A 20466-nucleotide genomic window follows, 5' to 3' on the forward strand; every position below is an offset into this window, starting at 1 on the left:
GGAAGCATCTCCAAGAGAGCCCTGGGAGAGACTTCTGCCTGCCACCTTGGGGAAGCCGCTGCCAGCCTGTGTAGACAAAGGTCTGACTCAGTAGATGGCAGCTCCCTACGTGTGTGTGCTAGAAACCTTTGTTCGCCTTTTTTTGGAAACATTCACTATCCTTTCCCAGGATGACATCATCATCATTATTATGAATTCGATTAATAAATAATTTATTTCTTATTAACAACATGGCCTTCATCCTCGGCAGCAGGGCAGTGAATTGGTAGCTAGACTCTCTGGAAGTACTTGTCTTGTCGCTGCACAGAAAAACAGCCAGACACAAATATTCAATTAACCAAAGAGAAGTACTTTATTACGTAAGATGCATATTACAATCCTTTGAGTGAGCAGGCCTTGAAAAGTTAGCCCGGAGCTTCCTCTAGAGAAGGATGCTTATATCGCCATCTCCCCCAGTGAAAGCTTTAGAAGCAGTTACCCCTTGACTTGTTTGTAGGAGAGCTTCGTGGAGGGGAGGGGAGGTCTAACAGGGGCTACTAGTCAGAGGGCTATTGGCCAGTGCCAGCCTCAGAGGCAGGATGCCTCTCAATACCCGTTGCAGGGGAGCCACAGCAGGAGAGAGGGCATGCCCTTACCCCTTGCCTGTGGGCTTCTCGGAGGCATCTGGTGGGCCAGTGATGCTGGACTAGGTGGGCCTCCTTGGGCCTGATCCAGCAGACCTGCTGTTCTGTTTTTATTTAGGAATACGGATTGACTAGGACTCTTGTCCCTTAACCTTAACCCACAAACAAACCCTTCAGGATGAGCTATGGAGGCACAGGAAGAATACAAATGTTTGCAAGACAATATATACACAACTGGTGTCAATGTTCAAGGCAGTGTACACAACTGAAAACCATAAACAAACATCAATTCAGCCAATATTAGAATCACAACATTTTTAAAACTGGTCTTTAAAAACACTTCTAATAATAGGTTTAGCAAAAAGGCCTGAGAAAACAGGTGTGTCTTGAGTGGCTTTTTAAAAGGCAGCCAGAGATGCAGGAGCTCTTCTATGGACAGGGAGCCCTTTCCAAAGCCCAGGGGCAGTCACAGAGAAGGCCGTGTCCCACGGGACCCCCTTCTCCAGCACCCACTCCCTTCTTGAGTCTTTTCTGAGGATTCGGAGAGCTCCTTTCTGCACCTTCCCCAGCCCCGAGATGTCCTTTTGGAGATGGGCTGGCCAGAGCTGTGCCCGGGATTCCCAAAGGGGCTGGGCCCAAGCAGGCAGCCACCCAGTGGGTTCCTGACCCAGGAGCCGCGTCATTCACTGAAGAGTGCTAGCTGTGTTGAGGCTCCCTGCATCCCCCTCCTGGCTGCTCTGCAGGGATCCTCGCCCCCTGGGCCCCCTCTCCCTCCCCCCAACTGTTCTGCCCAAGGGCCTCCTTCTCACTGTCTCCCCACTCTCTTCTAGGTGGCGCAGGATCCGTGCCTTCCTGGCCAGAAAGACCAGCAGAGTGGGCCCCCTGGGTGCCCCAGGGGTGCCTGCAGCCTCCCAGCCAGCAAAACCCAGCCCGGAGAGGGCAGTGGGTGGATCTGGGGTGGGACGAGGGCAGCCCCCCAGGGTGTCTTCATCCTGCCCTCCCAGGAAGAGACGGCCTCTATTTGGAAGGACCCCCTGCCCCAGCCCCTCTTCTCCCTCTGCATAGAGGCCATCACCTTCTTGAGGTACGTGGGGGCAGGTGAGGTCTTCAGGGCAGTGAGGGAGGAAAGGGGGAGTTTGGGGGCCAACATGGGAAGGGACCAGCCCCACCCTAAGCCCCCGTAGGCGGCGTCCTTGAAGTAAGGACTGGGGAGGAACGGAGAGGAGGACATTTCCCCACCCTTCAGCAATGCCCCCCACTGCCCCATGGCTTTGGAGACGTTGGCCTCCCACCTAGGGACAGACGGCTTGAGTGCCATAGAGGATCCGGCTTTCTTCTCCTGCCCTGTGTGGTGGGGAAGCCTCGGAGCGGGGCCCTGGGGGTGGGGGGTGCTACTGAGACCTTTCCCTTCCGTTGCCAGTTTCTGGACAGTATTCTCTCCCCCCCCCCCCCCGCCCAACTGGCTTTCTCACCTTCTTCCCCCTTTTCTCTTGGCAGCCGGATGAGGCCTTGCTTCTCCTGGGACAGAGAGGAGAGGGTGATCAGGGGGTCCCTCTCCAGCATGGGCTGCGTCCTGGGCGAAGCTCCACAGGGAGACCAGCAGGTAAAGAGGGACGGGGCTCCTTCGCTCCCCCCCTGCCCCCCCCCCGGCAAAGGCCGGTGCTCCCTCGGTGGGGGGCCTGCTTGGTGGCTGAAGCCCCCGTGAGCGGAAGGACAGAGGCGGGGCCGGGAGACCCCTCTGGCCCCCAGCAGCCACACTCTGGCCCCCTCCCTCCCTCCCTCCCTTGCAGAGCCCGTTCCTGCCCCCCGAAAAGGCCCTCCAGGCCCTCCTGAGGGAGCTGCTGGCCCAGAAGCCCTCCATGACCCACCTCATTTGAATGGCGGAGGTAAGTGGGGGAGAGGGGGGCCTCTTCCAGCCCTGGGGAGGGGATCCTTCTCTCATCTCTTTATTCTGTGGGGTTTGGAGCTCTTGCCTTCTTCCACCATCCCTCGACTTGATCCTTTCCCAGAGTCCACACCTCCTTTCAAAGCATCACCTTTTCGGGGGTGGAGGGCTCTCTGGGGGTCTTTGGGCATACTTGGTGGGACCCACCCAGTTCCTTTTGTCCTACAGGCCATCGATCTGGTCACCTATTCAGTGGACCAAAGAGAAGTGGCGGTGGCGGAGAAGGCGGGCCTGTTTCTATTAAACCTGGCGATTGGGCCCCCCTTCCATTTCGAGGTCAGTCTCCCCCACGCTGGCCTGGCCTGGCTCCGGCATCCCCCAGCGCCCTCTTCCAGGTTCCGGGGTCCCCAGTCGAGCTCTGACGGGCCTTCTTTCCTCCCTCTCTCTGCAGGCGGAGGTCATCAAGCCGCTGCTCCCCCTGGCCATCCGCCGGGTGGGGCGGACAACGGCCCGCGCCAAGGGAGATGGGGGGGACACTTCGAGTGAAGGTAAAGTCCACCCCCAAGGGAATGGGGCAGGCAGAGCTCCCTCCCTGCTCTGGGCCTGGGCGGCTCCCCCTCTGGGCCCGCCGGGGGTCTCCGAGGAGCCCACCTGCTCCTCCGTCTCTCTTCCCTCCCAGTGCCCTCCCCAGAGCAAGTGCCTTGGCTTCCCCATCCTGCCCCAGGGCGAACATGGCGCTCCCTGAGGAAGGCCTTCTGGCCCCACCGCAGCTGGGGAAGCCGTTCCTCTTGCTCCCTTTGGGGATTCCAGCCCGGAAGCCGCCTCCATTTCCCGGGGACGGGCAGGGCCCTCTGCCCCTTTCCCAAACCCAGCCGGGCTCTCGTTAATTCTCTTGTCTTCTCTCCCAAACAGACGAGGACGATTGATGCCACCTCGTGGCCCAGTTCAGGTGGGTGAAGCCATTTCTTCTGCTCCCTTTTGGGAATTCCAGCCTGGAAGCTGCCTCCATTTCCCCGGATGGGGAGGGCCCTCTGCCCCTTCCCCAAACGAAGCCGCTCTCTCATTAACTCTCTGGTCTTCTCCCCCAACCAGAGGGTCTCTTCCTAGGACCCTACGAGCAAGAACGAGAGGACTTTGAATGTTGGGGCTGACTCTAGGAATAGCCCAGAGCCCTTGTGACCCCCACAGGTGGGGGCTCTGAGGAGGCAGGCCTGGAGCCCAGTCTGGCCTTGAATGCTGACCCCAGGCTGGAGCTGGTGGGAGCCTCGGAGATGGAGCCACTGTGGGGCACCTGGGGGCCCAGACAGTCTACGAGGACATCCTCAGAGCCGGAGTCCCCAGAGAACCATCTTCTCCCTCGCCACCTGCCCCACTCCCCCGCTGGTTGGAGGGAGCACCAAGCCAGGGCCATCGGAGGGGAGCCCAGCTCAGGATGCTGGAGGTGAGGGGGAGCCCCCACTTGTGGGGGATTGTGGGGCCAGGGGGTGGCCCGGCTGGAAAGACAGCCCACTCACTGTTCGGCCTTCTCCACCTCTCCCCACACTCTGCAGCCGGGTCCAGGCCAGGCTCCGGCTTGAACCCCGTCATTCTTTCAGCAGGGAGGTGGGGCGTCATGGGGCGTCACGGGGCTTTCCTTGACCGCCAGACCCAGAGGAGGAGCCTGCCGTGCGGTCTGTGACAGGACAGCTCATCTCCTCTCTGGGGACACGGTGACTTGGGATTCTTTCTCCTCCTTCTCCTTTCTGCCTGTGCAGCAGTGCAGGGATCTGTTCCTCGTCTTGAGGTTAGGAGCTTTGGTGCGTCTTGTTGTTTGCTTCGTATTAAATTTGAATTGCTCGATCCCACTGGCATTGTGTGGGGAGGGGACTGCCTTTCAAAGAGCCAGGGTTCTTGCTGGACTGACCTCCTCCTGACAGGCAGAAGAGGTGGAAGATCTCCCAGTCCTACCTGGAGATGCCAGGGAGTCCGTGGAGATCTTCTGCATGAAGGAAGGTGCTCTTCCCCTGAGCTCTGGCCCCATCCCCTCAGGGGAACGTCTTCCAGTGCTCACACATCATCTCCCATCCAAATGCAAACCAAGGCGGACCCCACTTTGCAAAGGGGACCATCCATGCTTGCTCCCACAAGGCCAGCTCTCTTCCCCAGGGGCCCAATGGTCACGGCTGCCTCTGTTGAATCTGAAGAAACAATTAAATACAGAATTACTTCTATTACTACAACAACAATTATTTCACACAGTGGGAGCCAGTTCTTGAGAAAGGGACTCCGTGTGTTCCGTTGGAAGGCAGTCAAGCTGCCGGTTGCTTTTTCATGATTTCCTGCAACCCTTTTTCCAACTTTGAAAGTGTTCTCCTGCGCTCCGGCCCTTTCTTCGGACTGCCAACTGCAACCTTACCCGGTCAGAGAGAGCTTGGCCGCAGTTACTCATGCTCTGGCAAGCTCTCGCTTAGATTACTGCAATGCGTTGTATGTGGGGCTGCCCTTGAAAACGGGCGGAAACGGCAGCTGGTACAAATAGGGCTGCAAGATGATTCACCAGGACTGGACGTTTGATCATAGGACGCCAGGGCTTCGTCAGCTGCACTGGCTCCCTGTCCGTTTCCGGGCCCAGTTCCAAGGGCTGGTTCTCACCTCTTGAAGCCCTAAGTGGCTTGGGACCCGGTTACCTGAGAGAGACTTTGCCCTATATGTCCCTCCCGAACCACTGAGATCTTCTTTGGAGGCCCTCCTCCGGGTGCCCCGCCAAACGAGGTGAGGCGGGAGGCTCCCAGGGAGAGGGCCTTTTTGGTGGTGGCACCCCCTTTATGGAATAGCCTCCCCAGTGAGGTTCCCCTGGCTTTATCATTGCGTTCTTGCCAAGACCTTTTGGTTCACCCAGGCCGTTTAAATCTGGGTTTTCATCTTTGCTCTGATTTTTAACTCATTTTAAAATGAGTTTTTATGCTGTTTTGGATTGTATTTTGTATTTTCTTTTTACCTTTTTTTTTTTTTTTGGTCTGTTATGATTTAATGTGTGTTTGTTGTGTTTTAATCCTCGTGAGCCGCCCAGAGAACAATTTGTTGTGGGACAGCTAACAAACAAAGTAGTTTGTTGTTTTATTGTTTGTTCTATTTATTGCAACAAACAGCACTGTGTGTTTCCTACTGAAGCCAGAGGAGGCTAACATGGGGCAAACCAACCAACCGCTCCTTCCACCTAAGATTCCTGGGGGAGCGTGAAGTGGCAAACCCCTCTCTCGATGGGGGGCTAAGCCGTCCTGGGCCTGGGCGTGTGACTAAGGCGGACCCAGAAGGAAGAGCAGCACACTTAGGAGCCTAGGAAGCTGCCATCTACTGGGTCAGACCAGTGGTCTGTCTAGCTCAGTCTTGTCACTTAAGCAACAAGGGTTTGTTAGGAGACGGAAAGAAAAGGCATGCAAGAAGAAGAATCCTCGTTCCCTAGCACAGATTGCACGAGGGTTTTCATTCACCTGGCCGTACAGATTCCCAGCCATCCGTCCAGAAAAAGCACTTCCCTGACTTGGTCTGAACTTATTCCACACAGGCCTTCCCACCATCTCCCCGGGGGCTCAGCTCGCTGCTTCCTGTGGGCCTTCCCGGGTCAGACGGATGCCCAGAGACCCAAGCTTTCTCCTCCTCTCCAGGAGGCGGCTGGGCCAGAAATCCCCACCCGGTCCTCTGGATTGGTCCCTGGGATTTGAATTTCCCGGGCTTTCCCCCTTTTTCGGAGAGGCGCCCCCCCCCCCGCAGTTGCTCCAGTGAGTCCTCCAAGCTAGAGAGTCAGAAGAGTCCGCCTTCCCCTCCTTCTCCCCCCAGAATGGGGAGGCCTGCTAGGGGCAGGTTCCTCGATGTGTTGCTGCTGTGCAGCTCTGGTGGTTGCTGGAAAGCCGACTATAGGACGGTTTACAAGGCGGGAAAACAACCACAGGCCCGATTAACCTCTGCAAACCACTGAGCGCTCCCACTCAGCAGCAAGAGCCGCCTGTGAATGCCAGGCTCAGGCCAGCAGCAGCAGCAGCAGGAGAGAAGGCAGGTCCTCCCCTCTTGCCGGGGGGGGGCACTGTGGGGAGCAGGATGCCGGCCTAGATGGGCCTCTTGGGGCCTGTTCTTACATTCTCAAAAGCGGAAAGAGAAACTCACAAAGCAGGCCAGTATGTCCACGGTTCCCGAGCATGTGCAGAGTTGAGCTTGTTCATAAACTTGGTTGTCAACTGAAATCGTTTCTGTCAGTTCCCACATTAAACTGTGGCTGGGGGTGATGGGAATTGTAGTCCGGCAACAGCTGCAGGGCCACATTTGCCCACCACCCCTGCCCTGGAGCAAGCTACTTTCAGAAAACAGTTTTCAGTTTAGGACCAGAGGAAGCGGCCTTCTACCGAGTCAGACCCTTGGTCCAGCTGGCTCAGGATTGTCTGCACAGACTGGCAGCAGCTTCTCCAAGGTTTCAGGCAGCTTCTCAGCCCTGTCTGGAGATGCTGCCGGGGAGGGAACTTGGGACTTTCTGCATGCAAGCAGGAAGGTGCTCTTCCCTGAGCGGCCCCATCCCCTCAGAGGAATCCCTTACCTGTGGTCTCCCACCCAAATGCAAACCAGGGCAGACCCTGCTCAGCAAAGGGAAGCCTTCACGCTGGCTGCCCCAAGGCCAGCTCTCCTCCCTTATTTCCGGCTCACCTGGAGGTGCCGATTGCCTGGACTTCTGTGTTGCTTGCCTCCGTTCAGTCCCTTGGAGTCTGTTGGGTAAGAACAGCTCAGATCACCTGCTTGGAAAGAGATTGATAGTACCACCGTCTTATGTTCGGGATTAGAGATGGGATCACATTTCAGCCTCTTGGGCTGTACTTTTCCCAGCCATCTCATGGTCTGGGGGCGATAAGCAATACCTCAATCATTCCGAGAATATGGCTTTTTGGACCTATATTTTTGGTCCTCCGATGAAGAGCTTCATCAGAAGAGACCCAGGACAGAGAACTAGGGATCTTTCTCCTCTTACACGCCCCCTTATTTGGGGTTTCTTTTCTCTTTCCCTCGGTCCCGTCTGTCTCTGAACTTTTCCCGCTCCGCAGGGCTGTTGGGAAGGCGCAATGGTGCCGGCCTATCACCTTTCCTTGACAGCAGGGATGGGTCATTTGGCAATTGCCCCTGTCCTCCTGCCTGGTGGGATTTCTTGTCCTCTCACTTCCCATCTCAAGGGACCCCCTGATCACAACAATTAAATGTTGCCCGTGAAAGTTTATCTTTCTGAACCCAAACACCAGAATTTGCAAAATAAAAGGAGTTACCAAAACTCTTGTTCAGGATTGGGTCTCTGTGTGTGTGTCCCCCAAAGGGAGGAGGCTTTCTTGTGGCTGTTGCTGGCTTGTTTATTTGCGAGTAAAGTGAAGTAGAAAATCCAGGCTGAGCCAGCCAGCCGCCCCCAGGAGCTCTCCAGGCAGGGACCGACTTCTGCAGGCCGCTCCGGACCCTCCTCCCAGGATCGGGCCCTTTCCAAAAACAGAGATGGGGGTCCCAGCCCCCTCCTGGACACGCGCTCCCCCTGCGGGCAGGCCGCTCAGTGGAAACTGGCTGGGCTCCCTTCAGAGCCAGGGGCGGCTCCTGGGAGGGGCACCACCGCCCCCCCCCGGCCCTTCCAGGCACACCCAGCAACTGCTGCCATTTTGAATTTTTGAATTCTGGGAAGCCGTTAGTGGCCGTTCCGTCCTGCCCGGGGGGGGGGGCGCCTGCTCGCCTGCCTGCCTCTCTGCCCCCTCCCTCTCTGTGCTCCGACGTGGACTCTCTGGGCTCTGCTCTTCGATGCTCCGGGAGTGGTTTCCTCCCCCACTCGCAGCGATCTGATTTGCATATCGAAAATTGATATTAAACGCCTTGACATCCAATGAGAAGCGCTGCCTTTGTTTTGGGGAGGGGGGCATCTCTGTCTGTGTGGACATTTACAGTCTGTGTTTCCTCCAAGGAGGAGCACAGAGTGCTAATGCTGTTAGACTGCTCTGCCCAACAACCCTGCGAGGTAGATTGTTTGTTTGATTGATTTATATATCGCCATTCCAAAATGGCTCAGGGCGGTTTACAACAGGATAAAAACAATTAAAACCAGTCAACAATTAAAATCAAAACTATACAAACCGAATAAAACCAATTAAACATTCAAACAGCTAAACACCCTGGAAAACCAAGGCAACCATTTAAAACAGTTTACAGCAGTTTAAAAACCCTGGAAGGCCCGGCCCAACAAAGAGGTTTGATGGCTCTCCTGAGAGACAGCAATGATCTCGAATTACGGATTTCTGCCGGGAGTGCAATCCACAGCCCAGCCCGGGAGCGGCCACAGAGAAGGCCCGCCTCTGAGTGGCCACCAGACGGGCCCATGGCCACTGGAGACGGACCTCCTCGGATGACCTTAAGGTGCGGTGGGGATCATGCAGACAGAGAAGTGAACGTGTTCCAGAGTCACTCGGGGAGTTCCGCAGCTGAACGGGGATTTGCAGCTTGTATTTCCCCTGCCTGCTCCTCCAACATGCTCACCTCACTGTGCCTCAGAGTGGACGCGTTTGCTCTCCATAGAAGTCGCCTTCCGTAGCTGGTCTGTGCTTTGCTTGTGGCTCATACAGGGGTGTGTGTGTTTGTGTGTTGATCCCGCTTGTGCGAAATACAACTCTGCACCCGACTGTGGTCCTATTCAGTGCTCAAAACGAACTGGTGTTGTTGTTGTTGTTGTTGTTGTTAATGTCTCTATCTTTGATGATGAGAAATCGAGATTGCAGGAATGGTCCCCTTGGCTAAGCAGAGTCCACTCTTGTTTGCATTTGAAGGGGAGACTCCATGTGTGAGCCCTGTCCGAGATTCCCCTGCGGGGATAATGGGGCCGCTCTGGGAAGAGCATCGAGGTTCCCAGTTCCCTCCCTGGCAGCATCTCCAAGTAGGGCTGAGAGAGACTCCTGCCTGCAACCCTGGAGAAGCTGCTGCCAGTCTGGGTAGACAATCCTGAGCTCGGTGGGCCAAGGGTCGGACTCAGTAGAAGGCCGCTTCCTATGTTCCTACTAAACAAAATGTTGGCCGCTTTCAGGATCACTCTCCCAATGTGCTTGTTGCTTCACCCCTGCATAATGCTGTGTTTTTTTGAGAAATGCATCATCAGCCAGCCTCCTCCCAGCCAGAGGAGGAGGTCGCTGATGGGTCCTCTTCCGCTTTCCTCCTTCCTCCTATCACACCTTGTTATCGTTGTGTCTGGCCAATGACTGTCAGAACGACTCCATTCCATCCCACATCCAGGGTTTGTGGGCTTCTCCTCCATCCTTACTGGGAGCTTACTGGTTTCCCGTCTTCTGAATGGTTGGGACGCTTATTGAGGTGTGCTTTTTGGACGGAAGGAAGGTCTGTCCTGTTGCTGAATTGTGCTTAGAGAAGAAAGTGAGTCTGTGTTTGCAGGCTAGATGTTGATGCTTGATTCTCCCCTCCACTGCCCTTGAATTTGGCTCCTGTCTCCCTCCCATTTCTGACACTCAAATTTGCCCCTTCAGTGCAAGTCGGACTTCAGCTGTTTTCTGGCCAGAAGGGTGGTGAATTTGCACTCGGAGCGCCAGAAGGAGGGGGAAAGACCTGTGTCTAATACTCCCAGTTGCAATGTATACACCAAAAGAGCACAGTGGGAATATGCCCGTGTTCCGATTCATGCACGTATCGTCTGTCCACACACTTTTTGCACATGCAGATTTGTGTGCCCACACAGTGGCGCTGGCAGGAACAGCCCATACAACATTTGAAGGGGCCTAGAACCAGTTGCATGGTGAAAATCATCCCACGTGAAGTGATTCCCCAGAAACCCGCCGTTTCAGCTGCAGGGAAATGTACTGTCTGCATATCCTCAAATCATCTCGGCTGTATCACAGTGATGCAAAGGCATTGGGTCTCTGTCTGGCTTCCCCAACCCCACCCTTGAAGGGGCTTACTTCTAATTTGCGTGGACTTTGCCATTCAACTTTGGGACAACATTTCGGGGCAGGTGCCATTGTCAGTCTGGATGGGACATGGCTGGAAAGGGAGAGACCCCCGGAAGAACCGCAGGGGCCCCCGAGTTCCAAGGAGGGTCCTCGACCCCAGAGGACCAGCGGCCATTGGGTTGGCAGTTAGCTGGTGATGCGGCCCCCTTTGTGAGGTCACCCGTCGCTACGGGGTCCTGGGGCCGGAATCCTCGCTGGCTCCCTTGAATGCATGTGAGAGTGCAAGAGAGCGGGTGTCTGGGAGAGTGGCTGTGGCGGCGAAAGAGATTTAGAGAGTGATTGGGCGCGGTTGTGAGAGTGAAAGAGAGAGCGATTGAGAGAGAGAGAGAGATAGTAAATAGCAGAGCAGTCTTCTGATTTGTTTGGGATTTGTTTGGGATAGGGAGGGGGAGGGGGTTGGGGCTGGGGTTGTTGTTGTTGGGGATAGGGAGGGGGAGGCGGTTGGGGCTGGGGTTGTTGTTTGTTGTTGTTTGTTGTTGTTGTTTCTGCTTCTTCTTGTTGTTGTTTCTTGTGTTGTCAGTTGGTCTTCGCTTTGTTTGGAGAAGATCCAGGATCCTGGTCAGCATGTAAGTATTGCTTTATTTTTTTCATTTCTTTTTATTTCTAATCCATCTAATATTATTTATTCACACAGTCAGACAGGTGTTATTGACTGGTTTGTTTTATCCAGGCATCGAGTCCTTCCCAAGGACCTGGGATGCCAGAATTTTATTGTCAATTGTTATAGATATCGTTGCAGAATATAGGCTGTTCCCAGTAAAGCTGCTTTTTGTAATTGGCTGATGGTGATTTCTGTGGCCCCGATGGTGTTGAGGTGCTCTTCAGGGTCTTTTGGAACTACACCCAGGGCGCCAATGACCACTGGGATGATTTGGGTCTTCTTCTGCCACAGCCTTTCAATTTCAATTTGTAGATCTTTGTATTTGGTGATTTTTTCTATTTCTTTTTCTTGGATTCTGCTATCCCCTGGTATTGCTATGTCGATTATTTTAACTTGTTTTTCTTTCTTCTTGACTACAGTTATATCTGGTGTATTGTGTGGCAGATGTCTGTCTGTTTGTAGTCGGAAGTCCCATAATATTTTTACATCTTCATTTTCTTCAACTTTTTCACTTTGATGGTCCCACCAATTTTTGGCTACAGGTAGCTTGTATTTTTGGCAGACGTTCCAGTGTATCATCCCTGCTACCTTGTCATGCCTTTGTTTGTAGTCAGTCTGTGCGATCTTTTTACAACAGCTGATTAGGTGGTCCACGGTTTCATCTGCCTCTTTACAAAGGCGGCACTTGCTGTTTGTGGTTGATTTTTTGACTTTTGCTCTTATTGCATTTGTTCTTAGTGCCTGTTCTTGTGCAGCCAGTATTAAACCCTCTGTTTCTTTCTTCAAGTTGCCATTCTTAAGCCATTGCCAGGTCTTGGTGATGTTTGATTTTCCACTTATATTGTGCAAATATTGACCATGCAGTGGCTTATTTTTCCATTTTTCTGCTCGGTTCTTGACTTGTTCTTTCTTGTAGGCCTGCTTTGTTTCATTGGTGTTGAATAGTTTCTCGTTCTTGACCATTTGAAGTGCATCTTCTTCACTGTCCGTGATGTATTCTTCAAGGCCTCTTTTCTCCTCCTCTACTGTTTGATGGACTTGCAGCATTCCTCTTCCACCTGAGCTGCGAGGGAGGTATAGCCTATCGACATCACTGCAGGGGTGCAGAGCATGATTGATGATCATGATTTTCCTGGTCTTACGATCTAGCGTCTCTAGCTCTGCCTGGGTCCATTCTATTATTCCTGCAGTGTATCTGATAACAGGTATAGCCCAGGTGTTGATGGCTTGTATGGTGTTCCCGCCATTGAGTTTGGACTTGAGGATTTTTCTGACTCTCCTGATGTATTCACTTCCAATTTTTCTTTTAACTTCAGTGTGTGCAATGTTATCAGCCTGGAGAATGCCCAAGTATTTGTAAGGTTCTTTCTCTTCCAGGTTCTTGATCTTGCTTCCATTGGGCAGTTCTATTCCTTCTGTTTTTGTTATTTTCCCTCTGTTCATTATTAATGCAGCACACTTGTCTAGTCCAAACTCCATTGCTATATTGCTACTGAATATACGGACAGTGTTTAGCAGTGATTCGATTTCTGACTGGGACTTTCCATACAACTTCAGATCGTCCATGTACAGCAGATGGTTGATTTGACTTGATGTTTTAGATGTTTGGTATCCGAGGCCTGTTTTGTTTAGTATTTGTGAAAGTGGGGTCATGGCGATTACAAACAACAGAGGGGATAGTAAGTCCCCTTGGAAAATGCCTCTTCTAATGCTAACCTGTCCAAGTCTCTCGCCATTGATTGTTAACTGTGTACTCCACATGCTCATTGCTTTTTAAAATAAATATCTGAATGTTTTTGCTGACACCAGTTGTTTCTAAACATTTTAGTATCCATGTATGAGGCAATGAATTGAAGACTTTCTTGTAGTCAATCCATGCAACACTTAGATTGGTTTTTCTTCTCTTGCAATTTTCTAAAATCATTTTATCAATCAGCAGCTGGTCTTTTGTGCCTCTGGTGTTCGGGCAATTTCCTTTCTGTTCAACTGGAAGCTGATTGCTAGTTAATAAGTGTTGCATCACTTCATCTGCTATTATTCCAGTTAATAATTTGAACATGGTTGGCAGGCAGGTGATCGGTCTAGAATTACTTGGAACTGCACCTTTTGCTGGGCCTTTCATGATGAGATGAGTTTTCCCAGTTGTTAGCCATTGTTCAATATCACCTCCTTGCATAATGTAATTGAACTATTTTGATAGTTGTTTATGAAGGCTTGTTAGGTGTTTAAGCCAAAAGCCATGCAGTTCATCGTCACCTGGCGCAGTCCAATTTTTAATTTCTTTGCTCTTTCACTTATTAATTCTGGTGTTATTATTAGATCTTGCATTTGTTGGTTACATTTTTCGACCTCTTTCATCCAGCCTGCTTTTTTATTATAATCTATTGGATTGTCCCATAATTTCCCCCAGAATTGCACTTGATTTGGTGTTTCTTGATTTGGTGTTTCTAGGTTTCTTGCAGTTTCTCCTTCTGTGCTTTGGTAGTAACGTGTCTGATTCGACTGGAACTGGAGAGTCTGCCTGTGTTGTGTAATTCTGGCTCGTATCTGCTAATCTTCTTTGACACTGCTGTTATTTGCTGCTTGATTATTTCCAGGATCCCCACACCCTGGGCCCCCTCTCTGTCCCCCCAAAGGCCTCCTTCTCACTGTCTCCCCTCTCTCTCCTAGGTTGCGCAGGATCCGGGCCTTTCTGGCAAAAAGGTCCAGCCGAGCGGCCCCCCTGGAAGCCCCAGGGCAGCCGAGAGCCGCCCAGCCCACTGCCAGCCGATGGTGGTGGATTTGTGGCCGCAGGAACCGGGTGGCCCCCGCTCCTGCTCCCGCTCCCGCTCCTGCTCCCGCTCCGCTACCTCCGTTGGCGGCCCCGCCTCGCTCTCCTCCCCCGCTGTTGCCACCCCGCTCTCCCTCACCGCCTCCTCTGTCGCCACCTCCTCTGTCGCCACCACACTCCTCGCCTTCCCTGTCGCCGCCGCGCTCGCCCTCACCGCCTCCGCTGTCGCCAGCTCCTCTGTCGCCACCCCGCTCCTCGCCTTCCCTGTCGCCGCCTCCGCTGTCGCCACCTCCTCTGTCGCCACCCTGCTCGCCTCCTCCGCTGTCGCCCACCTGGGAGAGGAGCACGGCAGGACCATCGGAACTCCCTACACAAGACGATGGAGGTGAGGAGCTGCCCCAGTCCACGGGGGCTGGTGGAGAGAGGGAGGTGGGGCAAGCAGGTGTGGGGAGGGGGGCGGCTGGATTGACAGCCCGCTCACTGTCCGGCCTTCTCTCCCTCTCCCCCCTTCTGCAGATCTAACCCCCTGCCAGCAGGTGGAGGCCTGGTTGAGGCGGAGGAGTGAGACCCAACTCCCAGAGGAAGGCGCAGGGAAGGTAGGGAACCCCCCTCATCCAGGACGACTTCTTATTTCTTGAGTTCTTTGTTTATCTGATTTCTATACCGCCCTTCCAAAAATGGCCCCTGTCCCCAAAGAGCTCACAGTCTAAAAAGAAACGTCCGAGAGACACCAGCAACAGCCACTTATGCGCCAATTATTTATCATTACAACCACCACTACCACAAATATATTTATATACGGCTTCTCAACAAGTTATCAAAGCGGTTTACACAGAACACAACAAAGTCTTGATCCCCGGCTCACTGTCTAAAAAGAAACATCCGACAGACACCAGCAACAGCCTCGGGACGAGGGATGCTCTGCTGGGGTCGGATAGGGCCAGTCACTCTCCCCCTGCTCAAGAAAGAGACTCACCAAGTTAAAAGGTGCCTCTTTGCCCAGTGAGCAGGGGTCAGCGGGACTTCCCTTGGGCAGCCCGGAGCCTTGTCCAGGGTCCTGAAAAGGGGCAGGATGAAGGCAGCAGCAGCCTCTCTGAGAAGGGGGCCTGCTTAAGCGGGGGGGGGGGGATCCTGCCCTACTGAATCCTGCCCCACATGCTTGCCCCTTCCAGGACCGGAGGGCAGCCCAGCTCGGCTTCCTCAGGGCCATCCGCCAGGCCTGCCTGGAGGCAACCCAGAGGGGGGAGGATCGGCTCCCGTTCAGCAAGGAGTGGGCAGCCCAGGACGTGCTGGTGAGTGAGGGGCTGGCTGGCAGCCGGGGGGGGCGTGTGGGGCAGGGGGGCCGGCTGGGGGGCGGAGGCAGCCCTTGGGACGGGGCAGGAGGAGGGCAGCCCTGGGGTCGGTCTCCATCCTGCTCTCTGTTCCCTCCAGGAGGAGCTGGACTCCATCGACCCCCTGCCAGATCACCTCTTCTCTCTGTCCATGGAGGTCCTCACCTTCTTGAGGTACGTTGGGGGGCGGGAAGGCCAGTGGTGGGACCCCCCCCCGCTGGAGAATGTCAGGGAGGGAGCAGCCCCTTGGCCCTGGGCACCCTCCGGCCTGGGGGGAAGGGCTGGTGGGGCCCCCCGAGAGGAGGAGGAGCTCCCCCCAGGGCCTTGGAGGGAGTGCCACTTAGGAGCCGGCTCCCTCCCTCTGCCTGGAGGCCTGGGGAGTCCTCGGATCAGGGCCCTGGCTGGGGGAGGGGGGAGACCTTTCCCCTCCGGTGGTGCCAGGTTCTGGATGGCATCCTCTCCCCCCCCCCCCAACTGGCTTTCTCACCTTCTTCCCCCTTTTCTCTTGGCAGCCGGATGAGGCCTTGCTTCTCCTGGGACAGAGAGGAGAGGGTGATCAGGGGGTCCCTCTCCAGCATGGGCCGCGTCCTGGGCGAAGCTCCACAGGGAGACCTGCAGGTAAAGAGGGACGGGGCTCCTTCGCTCCCCCCCTGCCCCCCCCGGCAAAGGCCGGTGCTCCCTCGGTGGGGGGCCTGCTTGGTGGCTGAAGCCCCCCTGAGCGGAAGGACAGAGGCGGGGCCGGGAGACCCCTCTGGCCACCAGCAGCCACACTCTGGCCCCCTTCCTCCCTCCCTTGCAGAGCCCGTTCCTGCCCCCCGAAAAGGCCCTCCAGGCCCTCCTGAGGGAGCTCCTGACCCAGAAGCCCTCCCTGGCCCATCTGATCCGCATGACGGAGGTAAGTGGGGGGGGGGCTCTTCCAGCCCAGAGCGGTGGACTCCATACTTGAGTTTCTCCTCACAACAACCCTGTGAAGTAGGCGAGGCTGAGAGAGAAGTGACTGGCCCAGAGTCCCCCAGCGAGTCTCATGAGGCTGAATGGGGGTTTGAACTCGGGTCTCCCCGGCCCTCGTCCAGCACTCTAACCACTACACCACGCTGGCTCATTGGAGAGAAGCCCCCCTCTCCATTCTCCTCCGTCTGGGGGCCCGGCTGTTGTCCTCCTGGTGTGAGGATTTCACCCAGGGCGATGGCATTTGGAGGGACCCCCAAAGGACCCATAAGAGAGCCCCAAAGGTGATGCTTTGACAGTAGGCAGGGACTCTGGGAAATGATCCACTCTCTGGATGGTGGAAGAAGGCAAGACCTCCAAACACCAGGGAGTAAAAAGACACAATATAAAGAAACTCCTTGAATAAGCCATCTCATTTAACCTGATAAAGGATGTTTTTCATTGTGGCGTGTACTGACTTTTAAAATATACCCTGCTCATCCGGATGAGTTCAATGAGGTGGCTTCTCAGATTGCTTTCCTTCTCTCGTCTCTTTATTCCGTGGGGTTGGGAGCTCTTGCCTTCTTCCACCATCCCTCGACTTGATCCTTTCCCAGAGTCCACGCCTCCTTTCAAAGCATCACCTTTTCGGGGGTGGAGGGCTCTCTGGGGGTCTTTGGGCATACTTGGTGGGACCCACCCAGTTCCTTTTGTCCTACAGGCCATCGATCTGGTCACCTATTCGGTGGACCAGCGAGAAGTGGCGGTGGCGGAGAAGGCGGGCCTTTTTCTGCTGAATGTGGCCATTGGGCCACCCTTCCATTTTGAGGTCAGTCTCCCCCACGCTGGCCTGGCCTGGCTCCGGCATCCCCCAGCGCCCTCTTCCAGGTTCCGGGGTCCCCAGTCGAGCTCTGACGGGCCTTCTTTCCTCCCTCTCTCTGCAGGCGGAGGTCATCAAGCCTCTTCTGCCCCTGGCCATCCGCCGGGTGGGGCGGACAACGGCCCGTGCCAAGGGAGACGGGGGGGACACTTCGAGTGAAGGTAAAGTCCACCCCCAAGGGAATGGGGCAGGCAGAGCTCCCTCCCTGCTCTGGGCCCGCCGGGGGTCTCCGAGGAGCCCACCTGCTCCTCCGCCTCTCTTCCCTCCCAGTGCCCTCCCCAGAGCAAGTGCCTTGGCTTCCCCATCCTGCCCCAGGGCGAACATGGCACTCCCTGAGGAAGGCCTTCTGGCCCCACCGCAGCTGGGGAAGCCGTTCCTCTTGCTCCCTTTGGGGATTCCAGCCCGGAAGCTGCCTCCATTTCCCGGGGACGGGCAGGGCCCTCTGCCCCTTTCCCAAACCCAGCCGGGCTCTCGTTAATTCTCTTGTCTTCTCTCCCAAACAGACGAGGACGACTGATGCCCCCTTGTGGCCCAGCTCAGGTGGGTGAAGCCATTTCTTCTGCTCCCTTTTGGGAATTGCGACTCCATTTCTCGGGGGCGGGCAGGGCCCTCTGCCCCTTTCCCAAACCAAGCCGTGCGGGGACTCTTCTTCTGCTAACTGGGCAAAGAGGCACCTCTTTGCCCAGATGGTGATTCTCTTGTATTTAGCCGGGGGAGAGTAACTGGCCCTCTCCACCCCCAGCACAGCATCCCTCCAGTGACTGTGGCTGGTGTCTCTCGTGTGTTTCTTTCTAGACTGTGAGCCCTTTGGGGACAGGGAGCCATCTGATTTATTTCCTATTTCTCTGTGTGATTAGGGTGGAGGCGCAGCGGAGGCAAAGCTCCTGAAGGGAGGAGGACCCCAGTGGATGGCCGAAGTCGGCGCCAGCACCAAAGAGGCTCTCGAAGGCACAACCGGCGGAGGCCCTGCCTGCCTGCCCAGCCCAGGGCACCAGGGGACCGCAGGGGGTGGGGTCGAGCCCATTCCAAGCCAGCTAACCCAGCGAGACGTTGGGCCTGGTGTCGTGATGAGGCCCAAGAATGGGGCTGGGCTTCCTACTGCAAGCTCTTGCTTTCCAGACAGCCCTGCGGGTGGAACCTGCGCGGTGCGATGGGCAAACAAGACTCTGTCCTGGATGGCCAGTTTGGACTTGGGACGCGCAAGCTGACCGCCTTGGAAGCCACCCGCCTTGACGGCATCACTTTCATTTCGCAGTCCACTCAGCCTGTGGATTCCAGGAATCCTTTTGTTTGCAAAGAACTCCTCGTTTCTGCCGGTCAGAAAAGGGAAGAGCAGTTTCTCGGCTCTGACAGAAAGACAGCGACTCCTTTCCGTCTCAATTCACTCCCTGTCTCAACACTTTCAGGGGGCTCTTTCTGGAGGCGCTAAAACCTGGATCCTGCCGCAGTTCTTCAGCTTGACTCCAACTGGTTTGGATGAGACTAATTTCCACACTTGATATATAAACTGCATAAATGTGCGACGCTGGATAATCAATCTTGCATTAAACGTTCTCTTGCTCAGATCCTACAATTTCGACCTAATTCGAGCGATTAACTGTTTTATGTCAAAAAGCCAACGAGACGACCTTATGAAATCCGACTTTTACTTTCGTTTGAACAGTGGTTAATTCCTGCAACCTTGATTCACATGCCTATATGTATGCATTTGTTTATTTTGGCCCAAGGCCAGCATAAATACAAGAAGAAGAAGCAACAACAACAATAATAAAATACATAAAACATTAATACCTTCAAATACCATATACACGACTAATTTCATTCAAATGACACCGGTTAATCTGAAATGCACAGCCCGGCATCTCGTCCCTCGATCACTCTAAACCGAATCTTGCTTGCTATGAAGAATGCCTGATCACCTAAATAGCCTGGAAATTTTCCCTAAGAGGGTTTTTTTTACAACCCAGAGAACTGGGAGAATCCAGAGAATCAACCTTTGTTTTCTAAAGGTGCCTCAAAGTCACGAGAAAGAACAGCTAAGCCTGCAGTGCCTGAGAAACGAATCCAAACTCTGCCTCCCAAGAAGGATCCAGATCCAACTGCCGACCTCAACCTTCCTCAAACGACTCTGGCTCTAGCCAAATGGGCGCGATCACCGACCCAAATAGTCTCTCCGCTAGGAAATTCCTTAACCTCTGTGTGCAGCATTGCAAACTCCTGGCTTGACAGCCTGCCAGCTCCAAGGGGGAGTGAAAGCAGGGATTGTGAGCAGGGGGAGAAATTAACACTGCCAGAGCAGACGGCCACTCCCTCCCCCCCCGGAGGACCCTCCTCCCTCCCCCCCCCCAGAGGACCCCCCAACAGTGAGCCTAAACTGCGGATATCTGCCAGGAGTGCGTTCCATAGACCAGGAGCAGCTACAGAAAAGACCCCGTTCCGAGTCTCCACCGGACGTACCGGTGGTAACTGGAGATGGACCTCTCCAGATATTAAGACTGTAGATTGTTTGAACTGTTGTTGTTTGTTTCACTGTTGTGCTGGTCAAGGACAGAAACAAAGACTATGATATGATAATATATAGACATAGTGTGTAATTTTATGGGGACCGAATTGGAAATAAAACTTGGTTTTGTTTGAGCCCACTCCTCTGTTGTGTTTAAAATATATTTTACATGGCTATGTTTATCCTCATGAAAACCTTGTGAGGTAGGCTAGGCTGAGAGAGAAATGACTGGCCCACTAGTGTCATGGCTGAATGGATATTCGAACCCGAGTCTCCCTGGCCCGACACTCTGGTCATCAGACCATTGGTCCACTGAGCCCAATCTGGTCTCAAAGGTCTCTGTTAGGAGGTTTTCCTCAGCTCTGCAGAGATCCTTTTGGACGGGACATGCCGAATACGGAAACCTAGAAAGCTGCTTCCTACCGAGTCAGACCAGTGGCCCGTCTAGCTCAGGACTGTCTGCACAGACTGGCAGCTCCAAGGTTTCAGGCAGGGGTCTCTCCCAGCCCTCTCTTGTCAACCTGATCTGGAAATGCCAGGGAGGGAGCTTGGAACTTTCTGCATGCAAGCAGGCAGGGGCTCTTCCCCATAAGGCCAAGATCTCTCAGGGCTGACACACCTAGTCTCCCGTTCAAATGCAAACCAGGACTGACCCTGCTGAGCCAAGGGGGCCATTCCTGCTTGCTGTCCCCAGGCCAGCTCTCCTTCCTCTCCACTGAACCCGGCACGTCTGGGTCTCCCCCACCCGCATATGAAGCTGCTTTCTCGAGAGTCAGCCTAGGGATCCCCCAGCCCAGTTCGGCCCACCCTGGAGTGGGAGAGTAGAGCTTTCCCAGCAGCAGCAGCAGCCGCCTGCATTTCGGGGACCCTTGTTCCTGAGTGTGCTGCGTTTCCCAGCCAGGTGACTTCAGATCCACTCCCAGGAGAAGGTGTCCTTGGCGACCAGCCCGGG

General features: G+C 54.6%; 1 protein-coding gene and 1 long non-coding RNA gene across 5 annotated transcripts; one reads left to right on the forward strand and one right to left on the reverse strand.

Annotated features, from left to right (window-relative positions):
• Window positions 1-328: 328 nt before the first annotated feature.
• Window positions 329-8191, reverse strand: LOC128337642 (uncharacterized). Of its 4 annotated transcripts, XR_008312358.1 has the most exons (4): window positions 7788-8191; window positions 7180-7238; window positions 4023-4685; window positions 329-3619 (listed from the first exon to the last, which is right to left on the reverse strand). It is a non-coding gene; the product is annotated as an uncharacterized LOC128337642 (long non-coding RNA). The 4 variants fall into 4 exon arrangements; XR_008312356.1 differs by having other exon boundaries at window positions 329-4685; XR_008312357.1 differs by having other exon boundaries at window positions 329-4685; window positions 7180-7265.
• A 2763-nt stretch (window positions 8192-10954) lies between these two features.
• On the forward strand, window positions 10955-19075 carry LOC128337590 (translation initiation factor IF-2-like). The gene is made up of 11 exons (XM_053278783.1): window positions 10955-11068; window positions 13774-14258; window positions 14390-14469; window positions 15046-15165; window positions 15305-15378; window positions 15717-15822; window positions 16004-16099; window positions 16853-16960; window positions 17076-17172; window positions 17515-17551; window positions 17869-19075. Coding segments are annotated over exons 1-10 (1182 nt in total). The 5' UTR covers window positions 10955-11066; the 3' UTR covers window positions 17529-17551; window positions 17869-19075.
• Window positions 19076-20466: the final 1391 nt, after the last annotated feature.

Source organism: Hemicordylus capensis, chromosome 14, assembly GCF_027244095.1.
Source record: "Hemicordylus capensis ecotype Gifberg chromosome 14, rHemCap1.1.pri, whole genome shotgun sequence".
NCBI lineage: Eukaryota > Metazoa > Chordata > Lepidosauria > Squamata > Cordylidae > Hemicordylus > Hemicordylus capensis.